Genomic DNA, 21,406 nt, shown 5'->3' on the forward strand with positions numbered 1-21,406 from the left:
ACTCCAGATTCAGCCAATTACAAAAGGCCGTTCACTCCTCATTTAAGAGAAAATACGCACTTTAGAGATTCATGCTGGATTCAAAGTGCAGATTGTGTAGCGTACCTCCTCAGTACCTGATAGGGCTGCATAATTAGCGCAATATGAATTTCCACAATAAGCAGATTTGCTACAATATCAGATCAGATTGCAGATCGCACACATCGGAGTAATGTAATTAGCGTGAATGGTGGTGTCCCTGGCTAAGGCAAAGAACCTTTTTCATGATTGAAGGGTTCTTTTCATCATGAAAGCGTTCTTCAGATTGATAGAGAATGTGTTAAATATGATTTTATATAGCATCTTGTTGAAAAGGGTTCTATATAACACCAAAAAGGTCTACTATTATTACAAGGTTCATGTTGTTGAACCATCTACAGCACGTTCTCAATCAATCTAAAGAACGCTTTCTTGATGCAAAGAACCCTTTAAGCATGCAAACAGTTCTTTGAATGTTTATGGCTCTAAATAGAACCATTATCTTTACAAAAGGACCCTGGAAGAACCATCATTTTTAAGAGTGTAGAACCTCCTGAGATAATACCTATCCAGCAGCTTCTAGAGGGCTTCAGCTGTTTCTACTAACTAGCTTTAGCTTTGACCGTAAAGGGAGGGCAGCGGCGAAAAGAAGGGACAGAAAATCACAGCAGCGGATGCAACCACCTGTGACGCCCGAATTACACATGCTTTAACCCCGCGGGGTCAGCGCTAACGTTCGTACGGGTGCTCTCACGCCACTGTTTCCAGAGCCAGTGTCGCGTCGGATCAGGCTCAAGCGCTAGCTGCAGGGCCCGGAGTGAAGGATCATGGGTAACGGGAACATGGTGAGCCCTGAGCCTGAAACGGCAGCGGCGGCGTGGTGGTGCAATGACTCGGCATTCAGTCGAGCAGAAAGACATCAGCTCTCAGCACTTCCTTCTGCCTCTCCAGTGGAGCAACAGTACAGTACAAAGCAACCTGACAGCGCTGAACACACCCTCTGTAGTGCTGTTTCTTTTTCTTTTTTTTTCTTTTCTATCCCTCCCCCTTTCTCTCTCTCTCTATTTTCACCCTCACCATCTTTTTTCAAAGCAAGCAGCGCCGGGTGGCATCCCTTATACCTTTCCGCTTTGATCAGGCCGACCAGCCCTGGATCAAACGGCGGTGAGGTTTCTATTAACCTTTTGACGTTCCCTCTCTTAATGCGGGAGTCAGGTTTCAGACAGACGAACCTGCCGCTTTATCGGTGCTGCGCAGACGCTCACTCGCTGACTTCCTGCCGCTTCCGCCCGCCGTTTCCTTTCAGCATGGCTGAGATTTCTAATTCTCTTAATTGTGTGCGGTGACTCTACTTGACCTGCTCCGTGAGGACGCGCTCGCTTTGGACGTGCAGGCTGCGATTGGCTGCGATTGCCTTTCTGTCTGCTGGTGCGTGGTGTTTGCATTCCAGTGCACTTCAGCATGGTTCACTGTGCGCCCTTTACCGAATTAGTTTGCCGTTGCACGCTAATGCAGTATAGTAGTATCCGCTTTGCGCTATGATAGTGTTGTTGTTAAATCGCTGGCCTGCTTATGTAAGAACACCTTTACTGGAACTCTGATACATAACATGACATAATCAGGCTTTAAACATGTTATGGCAGATGTAGTGGTGGGCGATATGGTGGAAATGTGTTCACAATACTTTTAAGGCATTTTCATGATGCACAATATGCATCACGGTAATATTTTAGGGCTGGATCCGAATATTCGACTATTCGTTGAGTAGGTAATTGTTTTTTGGTTTTTTTGATAGCTATAAATAAAGGCGAACTGCAGAACACCATAACGTTCGGCGCTCTCGGGAAACGTTTAGGTGACTTGGTTACGGTCCATAACACAGCTTTATTTTTAATTGCTGAAAACAACATGGCGAGAAAAAAACGTCCTCTCCATTGCTAACAGCTCGGTGATGGCGCTTTAAGTTTGATTTCGACAAGTTGCTGATCTCGTGATTATGACACTAATAACATGGACGCCTCAGAGAAGACAGCAGGTGAGGAGGCTGGTGATTTCAGGATCCGTATCTCTGGTTTCCTGAAGTCTAGCGATGCAGGCCAGGGCTCGTTGGAAAGGACATGTCACGTCCGCCAATCTACAGAGCTTCAAATATCAGATACTGACTGTCATTATCTCCAGTCTTCTGAAGACTGCAATAAAAAGTCCTGTGTTGTTGGAGAGGGGGCGCAACACCCTGTAACCATGTCAAGTTTGAAGTCAGTTACTCTTATTTCTGCTTTAAATCTCTCTCTGGCTCTCTGGACCTCCACTGTGGGCAAAGCGTCTCAGCAGGGCTGCCTAGGGTGCGCCTAAGTCAGATACAAATTTGAGAGATTCCAGGCTCCATACCTCCAGTTCCCTGAAGGCAGGCAATGTAATCTAGGGCTTGTTGGAAAGGGCGCGTCACTCTCTACTGACCTGTGGCGTTTGGCCTCATTTCGGATTTTTAAAGTCGCTTGTTGCAAAGCCTTCCCTTCTCCTGTTAATTTATTCACAACGTCATCAGCGATTAGTCAACATTGACTTTCATCACACTGCTGTCAACTTTAAATCCTGACATGGTGCAGCCCCTATCAGCGCTACATTAACGCTCACTGTAAGAGCTCAGCAGGTTGGCCCAGCCTTATCCAGCAGAGCTGCTTTGTGAATCCTAATATGCGAGTGGTATGTTGGCTCTGGCCTTCTGCCTTGTCCTTGGGGATCTCAGGGAAAGGTGAAGGGCAGAAGAGTGCAGGGACTGTATTTGGAGCGCCCCCTCTGAGCCTCTATATCTGTACCGCCTCTTCTGACACTCGCACGCCAGAAATAGCCACGAGAGACCACTTGGCACACGAGCACCGACGTTAGGCTCCAGCGTAATTCAGGGAAAACGGCCATTAAGGGCTCCAACAAAGCTTTTCCTCTGAAGCGTTCTTTCTTTTTCACGCTCCTTCTTTTCCGCAACATCAGATAGAGCCGGTCTGGTGGTCCGCTCTGCCGTCGGCTCTATTTTAGTGAAGTCCCACGAGGTGAAACTGTGTTGTCCCTCTTAGCGACAGCCAGGCAGAGTCATCTTACCACCCTCTCCTCTTTCTCTCTGCTTCTTTTCTTGTGCTGTTTTTCTCTCTCCCTGACTCATCTGTCTTTTTTTCTCTTTTTCTCTCATTTTTTTGCTTTCTTTCTTCTGTTGCATGTCTTCCTTCTGTCTCATGCTCTCTACTTTGTTTTTTTTGTCTTTTTCTTCTTCCCCATTCTCTGTTTGTTTCTCTAACTCATTTTCTTCTCATTTTGCTTTTCTCTCCTGTCCTTTCTTCCTTTCTTGTCTCGTCTTTTCTGTCTCTCCTTTTTCTCACTTGTTCTTTTTCCTCTCTTGTGCTCTTTCTCTCTACCTACATCCTTCTTTTCCTCTCTTTTTCATCTCTCTTCTCATGTGTGTCCTCACTTTTCTCTCTTGTGCTCACTTCTCTTTTTATTTCATTTTCTTCTGTCTCGTCTCTTACCCTCATGTTTCCTCTCTTTCTCATCGTTTTTTCATGATTTCTTTTAGGGCTGGACAATATGACAATACACCTTATTATCGTGACAAATTGCATGATTCATTATGAAGAGAGCAAAATTAGTCCTGTTTATATATATATATATATAATTCGAGGCTAGCCAGTTAGCGATGTAAATGCCAACTAATGACAGTTATCGGTCAAAAGTAGTAGCCAAAATTTTGTCTACAAATTTTTATATAGTACTAAAGAAGGATTCTCATCATAGCAGAACCCTTTTTGATGCTATATAGAACCATTTTTAAAGGCTTTCTTTAAAAAAAATGCACAGCTAGTTTTCCAGCTTAGATAAGAAGCATTTAGCCATGTATACATCTGTATAAACAATGCCTTTAGAAACGATCTACTGAAGAACCCGTCTTTTTAAAAACAGTGTTCTCTCCGTTCTTCTGTTCTCTCCTTCCCTCTCTTTTGCATCTTCTCTTTTTCTCTCTCTACCCTTTACCATACAGACCACTGCTTCTTTTCCTCTCTCTCCCCAACTCTCTCTCTCCTGTCTTCTCTCTCTCTTGCATGTCTTTTCTCTCCCTCTCTCCTCCCTCCGGTGCAGCTGTCCAGCACCATGCAGTCCTCGTGATTGCAGCCATTGTTGGTAGTCCAGCCCTGCTGACCGCGCCGCGGGTCTGCCCGTGCTAATCCTGCCTGGCAGGCACTTCAAACACTCCACCAGCGCTCTGCTCCAGTCTGACGGAACGGAACGGAAAGAGCGTTCCCAGAATAGCACCGGGATTTCATGTGTGCAAATTCTCACCTGAGTCTGCCTTTTAAACACATACGTGCTCTGGAGAACAGAGGGGGGCTGAGCTAATTTAGACCGGGGTCGGAGACACCACGTCTCTGCCTGCACGTTTGTTCCCTCTTTTAATGGCTGTAATTGTGAACGAGTGCACTCTAAATTAGACACAGGGAGACACTTCTCTCAACGCTATGTATATCTTCAGTATTCACACGTTTTTCCTCCATTTTCCTCTCCCTGCCTGAAATTCATTGTCTCTAATGTTAATTGCCTTTCCTGAAGTGAAGATGATGAGCTGATACAGCCTGGGAAACTTTTTTTTTTTTTTGCCTTGCGCTCGCAGTGGTGCCTCAAGAGCATTTTAAACCGTGCCAGTGTGCTGCAATTTATAGTGACAGACATCTCTTTTGTTTGTTTTCCTTTGTTTAGGTTTAATAGCGCTTATCTTGGCTGGTGAACGCGTTTGCTCGCTCATCCGTCCCTGCCTCTCTGGGATTTTCAAGTGCTCGCTGTTCTCAGCCAGTTATCTCTCTTACTTCTGTGACCTCGAGGCCTGCAGCTCCCACTTAAATGCGTTCCTCGGCTCACGCTGCGTGTGGTTCCGCAGGACGACGCTGCGGCTTAAAAAGTTCTAAATTCTATTTTAAGTTTGTCAAATTCTAGGGTCCTGTGGATGCAGCCTGAACGCTTAAACAAAGCTTGTAGCATTTTTTGGTTGTTTATTTTGATGCGCTGTCCTTTAAATCTGTGCGAACATTTCAGGACAGTTTTGTGACTAACAAAAATGATTTCAAATGACTTGTTAATAGAGTTGCTGCGATTAAAGGTGGGCGATGTGTGGAAATTATCATTATTGTGATAAAATGTTCTCGTCACAAACGGTACTCTTTTCAAAACAAAGTGTATGATTAGTCCTGTTCAATTGGGTTTTAAGCAGTACAGTATGTGGTATGTTGAAAAAAACTCATTATACATAGTATAATGTATATCATTATACATAGCTCTTGATAGTAGTTCTTAAATGTGGCACTACGATGCATTATGTCTGTCACAATATCATTCACATATTCACAAAAGAACATATCTTTAAGTATCGTGATATGATATTTTTATCATATCGCTCACTGGTAGGTGCAATACCAGATTTTTTTTTTTCCAGAATTTTATCAGAACTTTCAATACCAAATGATAATATTAATAAATTAATAACGTACTTATGTTGGATCGAGCATGTGAAAATCTGTAAAATATTACAGATTAATATCTTGGCTTCTGATAAATGTTAAATGAATTGAATGATTATCTAAGTAACTTAAACATGGCCTCATACAGCTTGTTCTGAAGGAAGGATCTGCCGTAACCTGAGCTAATAGAATACACAGTGTTTAAGGTAGAAATTAATTGTATCTTATGTTGATTGTTTCTAGGTACATACAGTACTGTATGTCACTAAATAAGACTCTTTTTGATGCTAACGAATCAAATTAGCATGTACTATTCGATTCACCTGGAGGTAGAATAGAACATCAGTAGTTGGCTTATTTAAATTGATTAATGGAGTATCGCTTTGTTCACCGTTGTAATGATTGACAAAGAATGGAGCTTTTTGTACACTGGTAATGTTGGTGGGTCAATGACAAATAAGGTTTTCAAAAATGACAGTTTTTAAAGCTCTTATTATAATGGACATGATGTGCATATCTGCATATTTATTTGCATTTATACCTATACCTATACCTATAATCTGTTTATTCTTCCTACCTCCCCACAATTCTCCCAGAGCTCTTGGCTCATGTATCTGTGTGGGCAGCAGTGAGCAGAAGGTGGTAACCTTTTAGATAAGGTAAAGGTATAATAATAAAAAAAGTGTTACATGCCATCTACCATCGTAGCACCATGTCCTTATTTTCACATTCTCCCCACAGCCCACACGTGTCAGCCCAAATTAGCTTTACCACGAGGGGAAAAGCAGGTGGCTGTGACCCTGGGTAGTTGCCTTCCTGTTGGGTTTGCAGGCCTGCTTCCTCCCCCCAGGCCAGGGAACGTCTGTCTAATCCACCGGCTTAGTGCTCAGAGGGTGCTCCGAAGTCTCGGCAGGGGAATGTTCTGAAACTTGTACAAACTCAAGTTATAGAGTTAAGAGCCTGTCCTTTGAAGTGTTAGCAAGGTAACGGCAAGTTCAAGGTAGTCAGTTGAAGTAGTGGGGGGTGGGGACACGACCTTTCACACTCTCTCAGATCCTTAGGTATGTATTTTTTTATTCTCCCCCTTTAAGCTTGTCTAGCTCAAGGGAACAGGTTCACAAATCAAGAGAACGAGCTAATGCTGATCTTGTTTTTAAGGAGAATTTGTGTATATCCCATGGGTACTGGTGAATCAGCTAGATACACATACACATTCCCGCGCACTGTAGCTCTTCTTAACTGCCACCCGAAGGCATTTGGAGAAATGATGATATTTACCGAAGTGTGTAAGAACCCAGGGCCGTTTCTGCATGAGAGAGATTCAGCGCAGCCGTGATTTTCTCTCATCCTGCTGCTCCCGCAGCTTTTAGGAGTCAGCTCACGGGTTCCTTGTGAAGGATGGAGGGTGGAAAAAGTGCAGCGCAAAGGAAAGATTCAAATCGCAATAATAAGAAAGCTGCATGGCGGCTTTTTTTTTACGTTCGCCAACCTGCCGGAACCGGGTAAGGTATGGAGATGTGGGGGTCGAGGCCTCAGCAGTCAATTAAAGCTGCACTTCAAACAGGGAGTTTCTCTCTTTCTTTCTCTCTCTCTTTCCTTATGCGGTGGAAAAACAAGTGCAAAGTCATGACCTTGAGAAGTTACTGAACCCCCTCTCTAAGATGAGACTTCCCCCATGTACCTATTCTCTAATATACAAAGCAGGAGAAATAAAATAAACCCATTAGATCATGCCCCACCCCTGGAGGTTAGTCCTGCCCATGACTCATAAAAACCAGCCTGCCTGTAATCTGCCCCGGCCCTCTGAAAAGCCCCCTGCTGATGTTGGGCCATGCGCTTTCCCTTTGAACATCCACCCTAATCCGTTTACTTGGAAGAGCGCAGTTGCACACCGAGAGGTTGGTGTTTGTACAGTGGTCCTGAGCCGGTGAGGCTTTCTATCCTCATTCTATCCCCAAAGGCCTTTCCGCACCTCCCTGCCCGGCCGTGTGGGGTACAGGGGTAATTATCCGCCCGTTCCGAGTCTAACCACGCCACATCCCACCAGGATCCTGCCTGGCATCTGGAGAGCGCTGGTGGAGCCCATCGACACGGCATGGGAGTGTCAGATTCCTTTCATCTCTTTGAGTTGCTGGAAATGGGATTGCGTAGCATTCAGTGCTGCTACGGGGCCCATGGGCTTCCCTTTAAATGCGAGCCGCAGCAGCCCGGACTGAAGCTGCTGTAGCTCAGACGACCAGCCCCAATTTCGACACTCCCTTAAGGCAGCGCATAGTCCATCCACAGGCTTGCAGCGGCTAATTCGGGAAGTTAGTTCTGGATGCAGCTGGGCAGAAACAGTTGGGATTTGAGGAATGCCGGCTGGAAAACAGAGTGATGCTGTTAAAGGAATAGTGTGCCCAAATGTGTTAACATGGCTACCAGTGACATGGAAAGTGAAGTGTCAGTTAGCATATCTTCCATCATTTCTTGTTTGCTCTAGGAATAGCAATGCTAGGAACCCTAGGCTGCTTTTTGTTTACCTTGTATTTACACACTTGGCTGAACCCATGAAAGAACTTTAGGGCAACTGTTGGGTAATTATCCAGTCAGTTGGGAATGGCCTTGCAGTCAGGGAAAACGAAACATAGGTTACCAGCACTGGGATTGCAAACTTCATTACGGAGTTGTGGTTGCGGTTTGTTACCCAGAGCAGCTCTTGATATTCTTGACTGTGAAGAATCACATATCACTAGACCATTGTCCCTTGGAAATTGAAAGCCAGAAATTTGAGCCCGTTTTCCATGCCCTCAAGTTCCACAGCTGACTTGGTCAGTGATGCTTTGGTCCCATTTAGTATTCAGATTAACTAAGCCCTGCCTATGAAGGCCTCCATGCAAAGCCTGCTTTCTAACACTGCAGATTCAAAGTGTTTTTAATGGTGCCATTTAAACATTGTGGACTTTGTTCGAAATGGTCCCCTACATTTGGATCAGGAGCACTACACAGGCTACGGAATTAAAGTAAACACTTTTGAACGCTAACGTTTAGATGTTCTCATCACTCTGTGATGGTCACATTCCATCACATTCTCATCCAAGTTTTCAGACACCGTTATGCTTTTGTGCCCATTAATGGATCAGCCATAACCCTTATCTCTTGGGACAACCTTGATTTGTGCAGGAAAGACCTTCATAGCTGCAGCTAATGTGCTTCATTCAGGACCTTCAATGTGTCCTTGACTGTTGATCCACCCCGTTTTCCCGCCTCATCGTGGATGCTATATTCTCATACTGGGAGGGTTTATACGAAGGGAAAAGCTTGTATTGCCTCTGTGTGGTCCTGCTAAACCCAGCCCACTGCTCCGGCTCAGTGGAAAAGCGAGAATACAAAGAATGGGAGGTTTTAACTGAAATTTGTGGGTGTGTTTGTTCTTTTCAGTCCGCTGATTCGTTCCCTTTTGGCCTTGCCAATTTATTTCTGCCCCTTGTTCCCATAAAACCTCTAATACCTTGGTAGGTATAACCGTAGGTTCCAGGGAGTCCCTGGTATATCCGAGGTCAGGGCAAATGCGAAAAGATGGGTGGTGGCACGTAGAGCTGGAATCAGCTTTGGCTCCCAAATCTCAGAATCTGATGCAAATCCGGCGGTGTTTAAAGACCCAAATCAGCCTCGCCAAATCCCCCTCAAGATATTCCCGGCTCGATTGGGAGGCATTAAGGGATCACAGCGACAGAACAATACATCGTCTGGCAGGGGGAACGACAGAGCGAGCAAGAGCGAAAGAGAGAGAGAGACTAGCAGACAGATGTCTCATGAGGGTTTACAGTGTGTTGCAGCAGTGCAAATCATGGATCACTTTAATGTTTTCCTCCCTCTCCCTCTCTGAGTCCCTCTCTCGCTCGCCCACACTGTATTCTTGTTTCAGCAGAAAAGCCTGCTTAATCCCGTATGGACCTCTGTGTCCACTGCATGTCAACATCTGTGCTAGTGTGTTTAAATACCGTCCCCAGAGTGCTCTGATATGACCTACATATTACGCACAGCCAAATCCGATGCCTTTTATCCCCGTGTTTTATTTAAAGCGTCCACTTCGGACCTGGTAATTTAGAAACAGAACGGTTGATCTGTCCATTTTATGGACTTTTATTTTCATATCTGCACGCTGTAATAGACTGCTTCCACAAACACTCGGCAGCTATTAAGGGTTGAGGTAGGATTAGGGCGAGCTGAGTGATGTGATGAAAGCGGGAGCGAGAGGGAGTCGTAGAGAGTGAGATTTCTTCTTTTGTGCTCTCGTTACAGGCCCCTGGCTGAGTTTGTAAGGGAGGTTTGGGGGGGATATTGATGGCTGAGCTGTTAAGCTCCAAGGTTGCACACTGTGGCCCAATGAAGGCCCCTAATAAAGTCCATTCATCCACAGAATAGAGCAGGAACGTCCTCTAGCTCCCCCTACAGGCCACGTCTGCACCTGCAGCCTGGGTGCCAAGGATTAAAGCTTGATTGAACCGAATCACGTTGTAGAAAAGCTCAAAGAAATCCTATCCTGTCCAGGCTCCACCTACAAAATGTGTCCTTGTTTTGAGGTTGGACAGGCTGCTAGAAATCCTATTCAACCTGTTGAGAAACAGCAGCACAACTTTATCAAAATACCTAATTTTAGAATGTGATATTAATTTTTATTGCTATTTATTGTGTTTGCATTGAAAGGTCTTACTGTAAGGTTACATTGAGTGTATTTATTATTTCTTTTTATTTGTCAGGAAGGGAATTTATGGCTAAATGGTTAATTATATGGCGTGCTTCTACCAGGCAGTCTGCTGGTATAATTAGAAATACATCATGCATTTTGTCATGTCCAGCACCAAGTGAATCACACTGTACCAGTAGAGTATGGTTAGAAAAATAACACTAGCTAACCTGAATCTGTCTGTGACTCAGAGAAAACACTAATTAATATTTTATTTACTATTCAAAACCACCAGTTAACCTACACGTCTTCAGAGATTTATATGGAATGTTGTTGAGAAAATAGTGGGAAATAATAAGTTTTCTTTGGGGACTATTTTGCCTCCCAGAATAAATTTTATGGCCAAAATCTACTCAAAACTATCATAGAACAATGTCTCAGACATCAGACAGTGAATTCATAACCATTTCATTTAGTAACTTTCTGTGAGGGAGCTTTTAGATGTGGACGTCTGGTTCCTATCACCACCACTGTGAACAATTCTGACTCTGTTTCTTTGTAACAACACCAAAACCACTTTGTTTTACACCAAACTACTCTGAATGACTTTGTTTACATCATAACCACTTAATTATTTGGGATATTAGAAAAATTGGTTTGATTTGAGTTCTGCTTCAAGCTGATGAGTTGAATGTTTGCGGTCCTGTGGCCTGAATGGAACCCAGTTTGACGCCTCTGTTCTAGATTAAAATAGCTGGTGGTGTAGGTCTGTAGCACTAAATCGATAAGATAGCATGAAGGCGTCAGTCATTCCCGCTGATAGAAGAGGAAGTTTTGTCATGCAAACAGGCCACTGAGAATTGCGTGAGATGGATTTGGACTCCTCTGTGTGGGGTCAGCAGGACTGGTTTCCTGGACAGGAAGTGGGAGAATGTGTCCTTATCTCTGAACTGTGTCTGAGAGGTTTGCCTTCATTCTTTCAGATGATATTATAGTGGAGACGACAAAACACCACTTTTTCAGTTACAGTACTGGAGCCATATAACAGAAACTTCCTCTCTTTTTGTCTTGAGATCCGACAGGTCAAGTTTGTATTACAGAAGTAAATTTGATCTTAATTTAGGAATTCTATCGTATTTTACAGCATCTTAGGAAATCTTAACCCCAGTTTCAGTCTCCATTTCCCAAATGCTTTAGCTGAGCACGCTAACATTATTCCTCCTGATAAACAGGCACACGTTCAGCTCTGTCTCCTCATTATTCACCACCATCACTGCAATAATTTATCATCAACATTAACACACGAAGGTAATAAGGGGGACGGTGGCGATCGAGACTGCAGCGTCTGAGATTTTTAAAACGCAGAGTTAGAAAAGAAAAACATCTCACAGTGAAAGCAGCGTTTTACAGTATAAATAAATGTAGCGTCATTATGCTAGTAGTGAACTATGCTGCCTGACACAGCTGCCTAAAAATGATAGAAACGGACACTTAAACAGAAGTTAGGACACTGTTGGGGTTTATCCTAAAGTTAGGACAGTGTTTAGGAGATTTAGTCTAGTTAGGATGTTTGTGTGATACTGTTTTCTTATCTGGAGTTAATGATAAGATTGAGGTTCGGAACGGTTATTCTGTAAAAGCTACTGTCCGAAATTCAGTCTGTACTGAAGTAGTCATGGAGACTAAACTGATTAGAGTTAAGATGGTTCTGTAATGCGACTCCTGCTCTTTAAATGATCTGTTTTTTATTGAAGCTGTACGCTTGTGATGATGTAAAGTCCTGAAACTACTGAAGTGGCTCTGTTAACCCCACAGAAAGAACTACACAGCTATCAAGGGAGTGAGGGCTGTTTCAGGGTAGATCTGTTACAGGATTTGATCACATTCACACTTTTATTACATTCCACGTCACATCCAGCATTTTCTCATGTCTGCCTTCAGTGATGCTCCATGTCGAATCAGTGTTGTCTGTAATTTATAGACGGGACACGTGTAATGCAGGATGTTCTCGTTTCATTCTCATCAATCACTCCCTCTCTCTCTCTCTCCACCCCCCTGTTTCCCTCTACTTTCTCTTTCCATGGTCTTAATGTGTCCAGATGTTACACGTTAGTGGGAGTCGGGGGATGTTATGTCTCCACCTCTCTTACTCACACTGAACTTTTGTTTCTGCATTTCGTCATTCTTCTGCTCTTACTGCCATCATAATCTTTCTCTCTTCTGTCTGTCACTGTCTCACTTGCCCTCTCATGCTCTCTGCTCTTTTCTCCTTTCTCTCTATTCTTTCTGCCTTTCTCACTCTTTCATTTTCCCTCTCATGGGTCTGTGCTCTCTCTTTCACTGTTTCTCTCTCATGCTCCATTCTTTCTCTCTTCTCTCCATCCTTTCTCTCTCACTTTCCCTCTCATGCCCTCCCTGTCTCTCATGCTGTTCTTTCTCTCCATCCTTTCTCTCTGACTCTGACTTCCCTTTCATGCCCTGTCCTCTCTCTCTCTCTCATGCTCCATCCTTTCTTTCTAACTTTCCCTCTCATGCTCTGTCCTCTCTCTCTCTCTCTCTCTCTCTCTCTCTCTCTCTCTCTCTCTCACTCACTCTCTCACACACACACACACACACACACACACACACACTCACTTGGCTAGCCTAGCCTGTGTGTGTGCGCTAAGCGCTAAGCCCACCCCTCTCTCGTGTTTCGATGATGTAAGCAGACGTGAGTCAGTGTTCAGAGGAAGCCTGGCAGGCTAACAGAGTGAAGGTTGAGTGATCGAGTGCACATCACTAGTGACTCCAGTGTAAAACTGACATTCTTTTTTTATGACTTGATCATTGTAGCTGTACCTGTAGCGTTAAGAGTCTCGTCCTGTGACCCTTACAGGTGTAGTGTGGGGAACCTGCCCAGGTGGGGCATCAACCCCAGACTGCAGTGTAGAGGGCAGAGTTGTTACTCCCCTCACTGTACCAGCCACACTAAAGAAACAGGCTTTGTTTTGGCTGATCAGCTGCAGTTGGGTTAAGGGGGGATTTTATTATATTTTCTGAATTATCGCTTTAATTTTGTGTCTGAGCTCAGGCTATGCCAACCACCCCCCCAGCCCCCACCCCCCACACCTCCACACCAATGATCTGTGCTCTGCTTGACTGACTGCACAAATAGACCCACTGATTCCATCTGATTCCTTTAGATAGAGCAGCATTACTGAGTGGCTTTCCTGTGTGTGTGTGTGTGTGCGCGTGTGTGTGCGTGCGTGTGCGAGGAAGCATTCCATTCGCTCCTGGTGGTTATATCCGAGGCAGAATTCCCTCCGGCTTTGCCTGATTTCTCCTGACCGCTCTGACACACTGCTCTCTATAAACACCTTCATTCACTTATTATCTCTCTCTCTCTTTCTCTCTGTCTGCCTCGCTCGCCTCCCTGTCTCTCCTCTCGTGCTTTTCTTTACACTTTTTCACTTTTTCTTTTTCTCTGTTGCTTTTTTCTTTTTCCTCCTTCATGTGCCTTGTCTTTTTTCCGTCTCATGTTTTCCTCTTGCTTTTTCTGTTCTCTTGCTCTCTCCTCTCTTCCCCCCTTCTTTCTCTCTGCTCTCTCTCCATCCCTTACTCTATCGAACTACACCACAATGTCATTTTTTTTTTTTGCTTTAGATTTTTATCTGTGTGCTTGTGTGTGTGTGTGTGTGTGTCAGTGCGAGTTGTTCACCTGTGCGCAGTGTTTAGTTTGATGATGAAACGTTTGTCTCCTGACCTTCTCCCTCACCTCCTCATTAGCTGCTCTGAAATCCACTTAAAGCCTTTCAGACAGACGCCTGAGCACAGAAATTAAGAGCTCACTCTGTGCTCTAGGTTTGATTAGTCAGGCCTGACCCAGGCCTACTCAGAGGTGTGTGTGTGTGTGTGTGTGTGTGTGTGTGTGTGTATTTGGCACTGGAGGGTCTTTAGATTGAAAGTCTGAGTGGTCCAGAGGGGCTCCTTAAGAGATGACTTTTTCCAATTTGCTTAAGGTCTTCATTTATTTAAGTGTCCATGCTGTTGTGCTGCAGCTACAGCTAATGATTAATTCTGTAACTGATTAATCTATTGACTTTTTGATTTTATTAACTGATCAGTTTAACTATTCTGTTTTCTTCCATTTCTCTCTTTGCCGTCAAGTTCCTTTATAGAGCATCATACAGCACTTTTTAAATGAAACAATAGAAGTCATATCGCCCCCTACACTTCCTGTAGTGTATTACAGTCTGTCAGAATGACTGTGTGGATCATATAAACATTATAGAGCGCTTTTTAAATGAAACACTGAGAAGTACAACTTCACTAAACTCTTGACCGGGTTCTAGAGCTGGGCAGTACGACAATATATATTGTTATTGTGATAAATTGTCACAATATAATACAGTATGCTTTTCTGATCATATTGTGTACATTGTCAGTACTTGTACACGCTGAACAACTGCATGTTTCATTATAAAGAGAACAAAATTAGTCCCGTTTAACTGGATTTAGTGCCAAATACTGAATAAAAATCACCGTGCTCAGTTTTTGATAGAATATTTTAAAATGTAGCTCTACTGGCTCTTTTTTCCCTGTTCCAGCTGATCAGATATCTGGAAAAAAAATAAATGTCATATCATGTATTGTGAATTTCTTGGTGTTGCAATTTTATTTTTGCAACCTCTACTGGGTGGAATTTCATACAAAACAGGCTGCCACGCTCACTGCTGTCAGAGTCAGACCTTTTATATCGGATTTCCAACAGTTTACTTAGTATTTTTGCACAGTAATTCATACAAACCTGTTCACTTTGTTTGTTTTGTGTGACGGTACAGACATTTTATTTACTATCCAAAACCACCAGTGATCCTACACGTGTCTTCTGAGTTTTACATGGAATGTTGATGGGAAAATAGTGGAAAATCTGAAATTCTTTGGGGACTTTTTTGCTTCAAATCCATGAATGGATTTTAAGGCCAAAATCTTATCAAAACTATCATAAAACATCTCAGAATCAGGCAGTGAATTCATAACCATTTCATGTAATAACTTTGAGAGGGAGCTTTTTGTTTATGCAGACATTGTGAAATATTGGTGGAATTCCCCTTTAAGCTTCCATGCACCAAAAACCATTGAGTTCTCGTATTTGTGCCTGATATTTTCGTCCTTCTGCTCACACTCACTCTGGTGATTACTCTACCAGTGTGGAATGAATTACTCACTCTCTCGTGCTCTCTCTCTCTCCCTCCCTCTCTGGTCCCGCCCTGATCAGTGCTGCAGTGTTGCGTCTGTGTTCCTGTTTATTTTGCTGGAAAGTTTCTGGAAGTTTCTGAGCAGCTCTGAGTCCTGAGACAGCGTGGCTGGTCTGATTGCAGCTGAAGAAAGCGAGCGTTACGTGGGGCTGAAGTGTTTGTCGGGCCGTGAATGGGTTTGGAGAGTGAGCTGAGGGGGAAATGGAATGAAATCTTTCTCTTATTCACACTCCAGCGTGAAGAGTGTTTTTATTCCGCAGCACTGTGACTCGTGAAGCATTTCTCTGATGCTTAAAGTGATCCACTCAGGGCTTTAAATTAACTTTTCACCTGGTGAACACCTGCTCCTCCTGACTTCTGGAGTGTTCTAGGCGTGCTGGAGAAAAACAAAACCAAATAGGATGAATATTTATGGCGCAGTCGGTCTAGAAAATAAAAATATGAGGCAGGGCTGCATTGCTACAGTGGCATTGCTGTGTGTTGGAATATGTTATTAAGGTTAAAGGGCCTGTATCCTACATTCCACAAACCACACCAAAAAAAACCTTCATTTTTACATAAACATTTTTCCAGGCTCTCTTTATCCTTTAGAGCAGAGGTGTCAAATTCAACCACTAGAAGGGACATTTTAAAAATTGAAATAAATCTGTGGGCCAGCTGTGTTTTTGTTATTTTTACTTAATGACCACAACTGGCCATTATTTTTTCAAAATATGCTGAAACTACAATGGCAAACAATAGACACAAGATACTTGAACAATTTAAAAATAATTTTAAATAAAAACAAATTGTTTATATAAAACAATAAACTACATTAGCTGCAGATACTGGTAAACCTCTTCAAAAGTGCAGGAGGTTTTTAAAACTGTCCACTAGCTTGAACTAGACACCCGCCATCTTTTTTGTTTTTGTGGTGCTGCCCCATAGATTGTTGTTGGGGAGGGGGTGGGAGCACACATTACGTTACATTGCAGTGCATGCTGGGAACTGTAGTGCCTCTTATGGTGATATGAGCTAACATTTAATAGAAAATAAGTCATTTTGTGGACAGAATAGGATTGTGCCAAGGGTTTGACACATTGGGGTTAGAACTGAATGGCGGCCCTATATTGTTCCTCTAAAAGGCAGAAAGGTTAAAAGCACGCCCCTTTTAACTTTAGTACTTAAGTAAATTTGATTTGTAAAGCACGGTTGTGGCCAGCTGACCAAAGCACTGCACATAAATAAGGATATATAAAGTATGAAAATAGTGAATTCAAGCAAAATAAGTAGTCTAGATGGAAATAGACTAAAGTGCTTTAGTCTGAATATGTGTGACCTCACAAAAACAGTTCATTCAAAATGGGCTTTCAAGCTTATGGACTGGAGAGTGGACTCGAAACCAACAAAAGAGATTTTTTGCTTGATATGGGCTCTTTAAAGATCGGCCTGCACCATTTTGGATAAAATAATTAGCTTTTGTTGGATTTTGTAAACACACTGATAAGGCAAAACACTTTAGAGAATCTGGAGCTGTGATTGGTCAGGATGCTCACAGAGCACCGTGATTGTCCTAATACTACTACTAGTAATACTACTACTAATAATAACAATAATAGTACTTTTCATACTGGTAGCAGCTCAGGGTGGTTTGCAGACAGGAGATATTCAAGAGTAACAGAAGAAACTATGAGTAGTCATTTAAAATCGTAAGATAATAACAGAAGATTAAACAGATAAAGACCAAAGAGCTGTAGTTTTATTGAAGCGCTGAGTTAAAGAGCTGCATTTTCAGGTGTTTATTAAAAGTGAGCTCTGAGCTTGACTGTCTAATAAAAGATGAACTGAGCTCCATAGTTTAGAAGCAGAATAACAAAGAGTCCCTCCATGTTTTCTGTATTTCTACAGAAGGTGTTTACAGAAGGTCAGTATCTGCAGATCTAGGATCATAAACGAAGACATTCTGTGAGGAACGCAAAAACATTTAGCCCTTTAAAAACCAGCAGTAGAGCATTAAAATCTCTCTAAAAGATCCAGGCAGTGCAGTTCTTTCAGAACAGGACTGATATGATCTCTGTGGTTTTTTAGACTGTATTACAGTAACAGGTAGATTCTAAGGTGGTTCTTGTTTTGTGATTAAAGCTGCTCGGTTCTCCAGCTCAGTCTAGACATTTCTCTTATTCATGTCTGATTCAGTCTGCTGACCCTGAGGCCTGATCAGCCTGTCTGCTCGCAATAAATGCAGTGAAACAGCATACCAGCTCTTTCTGTGTCTCTTTCTTTGTTTCTCTCTTCAATCTCACCTCTTTCTTATCTTTTTATTTTTTCTCTCTCCTTTGCCTTTTTTCTCTTACGCTTTCTTCTTTTCCTGCTCCACCTCTATTCTTTTTACTTTCTGCTGCCGTTTCTTTCCTTTTATTGTTGTCTTTTCTCTCTCTATTCTCTTCTTTGTTCCTTCTTTTTCTCAGTTCTCCTCTCTACCTCTGTTCTCTCATCTCTACTTACTTTCTATCTGTTCTTTTCCTCTTTCCCTGTTTTTTCTCTATTCTCTTTCCCTTCTTTCCCTCTAGTCTTTTTTGTTCTCTCTTATCCTCTCCTCTCTCTTTACTCTTCACTTTTCTTCCCCTACTCTCCCTCTTTTCTCTTCTCTTCTCTGCCTCCATTCTCTCTTCTCTACTTTCTATTCTTTTCTTCTTTCCCTTTATCGTTCTATTCTCATTTCTCTTCCCCTTCTTTCCCTCTTTTCTTTCATTCTTTATCTCTTCCTCTCCCCTTACTCTTTATTCCTCACTTTTTGTCCTCTGCTCTCCCTCTATTCTTTTTTTTCTCTGTTCTCTCTTTCTTCTCTTCATCACTTTTCTTCCCTTTCCTTCTGTCTCTTTTTCTCTTCAGTTCCCTTTCCTCTCTCTTCCCTCAGTACTCTTTTCCATTGTGTTTCCTCTGTTCTGTTGTGTAGTGCTGTGTGTGGATGGGAGGAGTGCAGGTCTAATTGCTTCCTGTGAATAATTTCCCGCTCTAATTTGGCGGTAATAGTCCCGGCTGCTGCGTGTGCGTGTTTATTTATACGGTGGTTAATTGACAGGGCCGACGTTCTCTGAGCTGCTGCAGCGCGTTTGATTTCTGTACAGAAGTTTGCCAAATACACAACAAAAAGTCTTTTGTGTGCTGTTTTTTTTAGACATGCTAGACAAGTGACCAAGGACAGTTCCCCTCATAGGCTCTCCCCACAGAGGAGTTTTTTCTTAGCTACTGTTGAGGTTGGATAAGAAGTTTGTGGGCGGAGCCTGGAGAGGCCAACTGACTCTCAGTGACAATCAGCTGTTGTTTTTCTGTCTTGTCAGTCACTTTATTCTGCTTTTCCTGCATTTGCTTGTTTCCTTTGCCTTGATTAGCTGAGGGCTGCTCTGATTGGTCTGTTTGTTTTTTCCTCAGGCGGAAGGAGAAGATAACCTGAAGAAGATGCAGCTGATGGAGCTGGCCATTCTTAACGGAACCTACAGAGACACAAACGTCAAAACACGTAAGGACACTCGCAAACACATGCTAATACACTAGCGGAGTTACAATATGCATATTAGTATTCTTATTTTGACATGCAGTTAGTACTCAGTCAAGCAGATTAGATTTTGCTATACTATGTTGACATGACATGAATTGTAACAGCATTTCCAAGCTTTAATCACAAGACTTTTCAGGATCATAGAACCTACACTGAATTAATGATTCTTTCAATAAGTGTCATTTTTTTTAGTTTAATAAAACTAGTTTAATTGCTTGTTACTACATGAAGCAATTTTTAGGTTCATCTGATAAGCCATTTTTCAGTGTGCATGGGGAGTTTTGCTTTTGGGACCAACGGCCTGTACAGTTTTCGTACAGTTCAACTCTAACTGCCATAAATGTTATAAACGTCATCTCTCACACTGCCCCATAGACATTACATGCAGACCGACATGCATACTAACACACATTAGCAACCACCTGGGATACCAACGGACTAGTAACACTTCAACAACCCCCTGGACACCACAGCAACAGCCTAGCAGCCACCTGGGATTCAGTAGCTAGGATTCACGGCCAAATTTAGCAACACCTTAGAATACCATAACAGCCTAGCAACACCTTAGCAACCATCAAGGATTTCATAGCAACAGCTTAGTCAAGCTAACTTTGTTTACAAATGTGCGCTGTTCTAGTTTGTTTTTCTTTATTTGAAACGTCTTGTGGTGCAGAAACCTCCACTCCAATACTTACAGATCCTGAAGTTCATTATTACATCTCTGAAGAACACAATCGTCTCTCTCATCCTTAGACCTTCATTCTTTTTATCTTCAAAAAATGTTTTTAGTGTTACATATTTTCTCTTCTGTTTAGGTACACTCTATCTCTACCTCTCCCTCCCTCCCTCTCTCCCTGCCCTTTGAAAAGGTGTTGCAGTGTGCAGTAATCTCTGTGTGGGGCTGTAGTGCACCGCACACTTACACCAGCCACATCATCTTGTGTGTGTGTGTGTGTGTGTGATTGAAGCTGTGTCAGCAGTGCCTCCCCTAATCAGAAACATCCTGCTCATACATATGCACACGTGACCCCTCCCATTATGCATATTCATGTATATGTAATAATGTGCTGATGCATTATTGTTATTGTTATGTATAGTTCTTTCCCTCATTAGGGAAAAGAGAAACTGTGTGACTCATGAATATTCATGACTGGGACGATAGCCATGCTGTAGGCTTTATTATAGCTGCTTTGTTCATTATACAATTTTTACTAAAGCTTTAGTTTCTTTATTTGTTTTGTATTTTTGTCCTTTATGGTGATTTTTTGTTTCTCCTGCCCACAATTTACAACATAAAAGATCTCCATCATGTAGAGCTTGTTGGATCTGCAGTAGAGTTAAAAATACAAGCTGTCTTTCTTTTTTGGGTAGAATATAAAGTATATATGTACATGGCCTTAAAATGTTCACCCTTTGAATGATGTTGCACTGACCAATAAACGACCGATATATGTCACCATATTTCTCTCCTCTCGATTTAAACTGGGCGGTCTTAATCTTGGGTAACGATTCTGTAAGCATTCCTCTGACCAATCACAAGGCTGCATCTCTGGCCCCGCCCACACGGAACCGTTTCAGAGTCAGAGAAACTTAGCGAGCTAAAGCTAACCCAGCATAACCAAAAGCTAGCAAGCTAAACCACCTGTCTAGCTGCCTGTCGCCCGTTCACTCGTTTATCAACACCAACGTTGTTCACTTGTCCATTGCCTTATTCGCGCATTCGTTGTTGCTCCATCAGTCTGTCAACTCTAGTGGATTAATGGCCTATTACAGAAACGATCAAAGAACTTATTTCTTTTTTAAAATTAAAAAAGAAAATTGCTGTGTTGAAAATTGCTGTGCAGTAATTTGTGGTTGCCATGGTTAAAATTAAAAAAGAAATGAGGTTTTAGCGGTATTGAAGTTTCTGTTCATTTGAATTTAGTAATTGTCACTATGAAGAACTGACAGCCATATCAGTGACTAAACAACCGTTTACATAATATACAGATATAAAATATAAAATGGGCAGATTGTAGTTCCTCTACAGGTGATGAGAACTTTTATGTTGTGGGTTTTATCACTTCCTGTGCTGTGCAGTAATTTGTGGTTGCCATGGTGATCGGTTTGCCTTAATGTGATCTGTGCACTGAGCGATTTACTCACCTGCCCTCCTGTTTTTATTTGTTTGTTTATTTGTTTACTCTCCTGGTGGTTGTGGGTTTTGTTCTGTGGTTTTTGTGATCATTGCATGGACTAATTTTATTTTTTTGCTCCTCTTTCCTTTTTTCCTGCGTTCCTGCTTTTCATATTTCTGCTGTTTCTGCTGTTTCTGCTTTTCCTCACATCCACTCATCCCATCTTTCATTCTCACGTGCTTTCACATGCATGCCCTCCCTCTCCCCTCTTTCTTTCTCCCCTTTCACCCTTTCTTTGTCCATCATCTTTCCCTCTGGGGCTCCATTTCACC

The 21,406-nt window shown here is 42.6% G+C and overlaps 1 protein-coding gene across 5 annotated transcripts in view; it reads left to right on the plus strand.

The window, feature by feature from the left end:
- qkia (QKI, KH domain containing, RNA binding a) overlaps nucleotides 1-21,406 on the plus strand; it is a 105,678-nt gene that overhangs the window by 74,378 nt on the left and 9,894 nt on the right. For all 5 annotated transcript variants that reach the window (XM_036593052.1, XM_036593055.1, XM_036593053.1 and 2 more), the window contains exon 5: nucleotides 18,831-18,918. In XM_036593052.1, the coding sequence (XP_036448945.1) occupies nucleotides 18,831-18,918 (88 nt within the window). The remainder of the gene's footprint in view (nucleotides 1-18,830; nucleotides 18,919-21,406) is intronic.

Source organism: Colossoma macropomum, unplaced genomic scaffold, assembly GCF_904425465.1.
Source record: "Colossoma macropomum unplaced genomic scaffold, Colossoma_macropomum, whole genome shotgun sequence".
Classification (NCBI taxonomy): domain Eukaryota; kingdom Metazoa; phylum Chordata; class Actinopteri; order Characiformes; family Serrasalmidae; genus Colossoma; species Colossoma macropomum.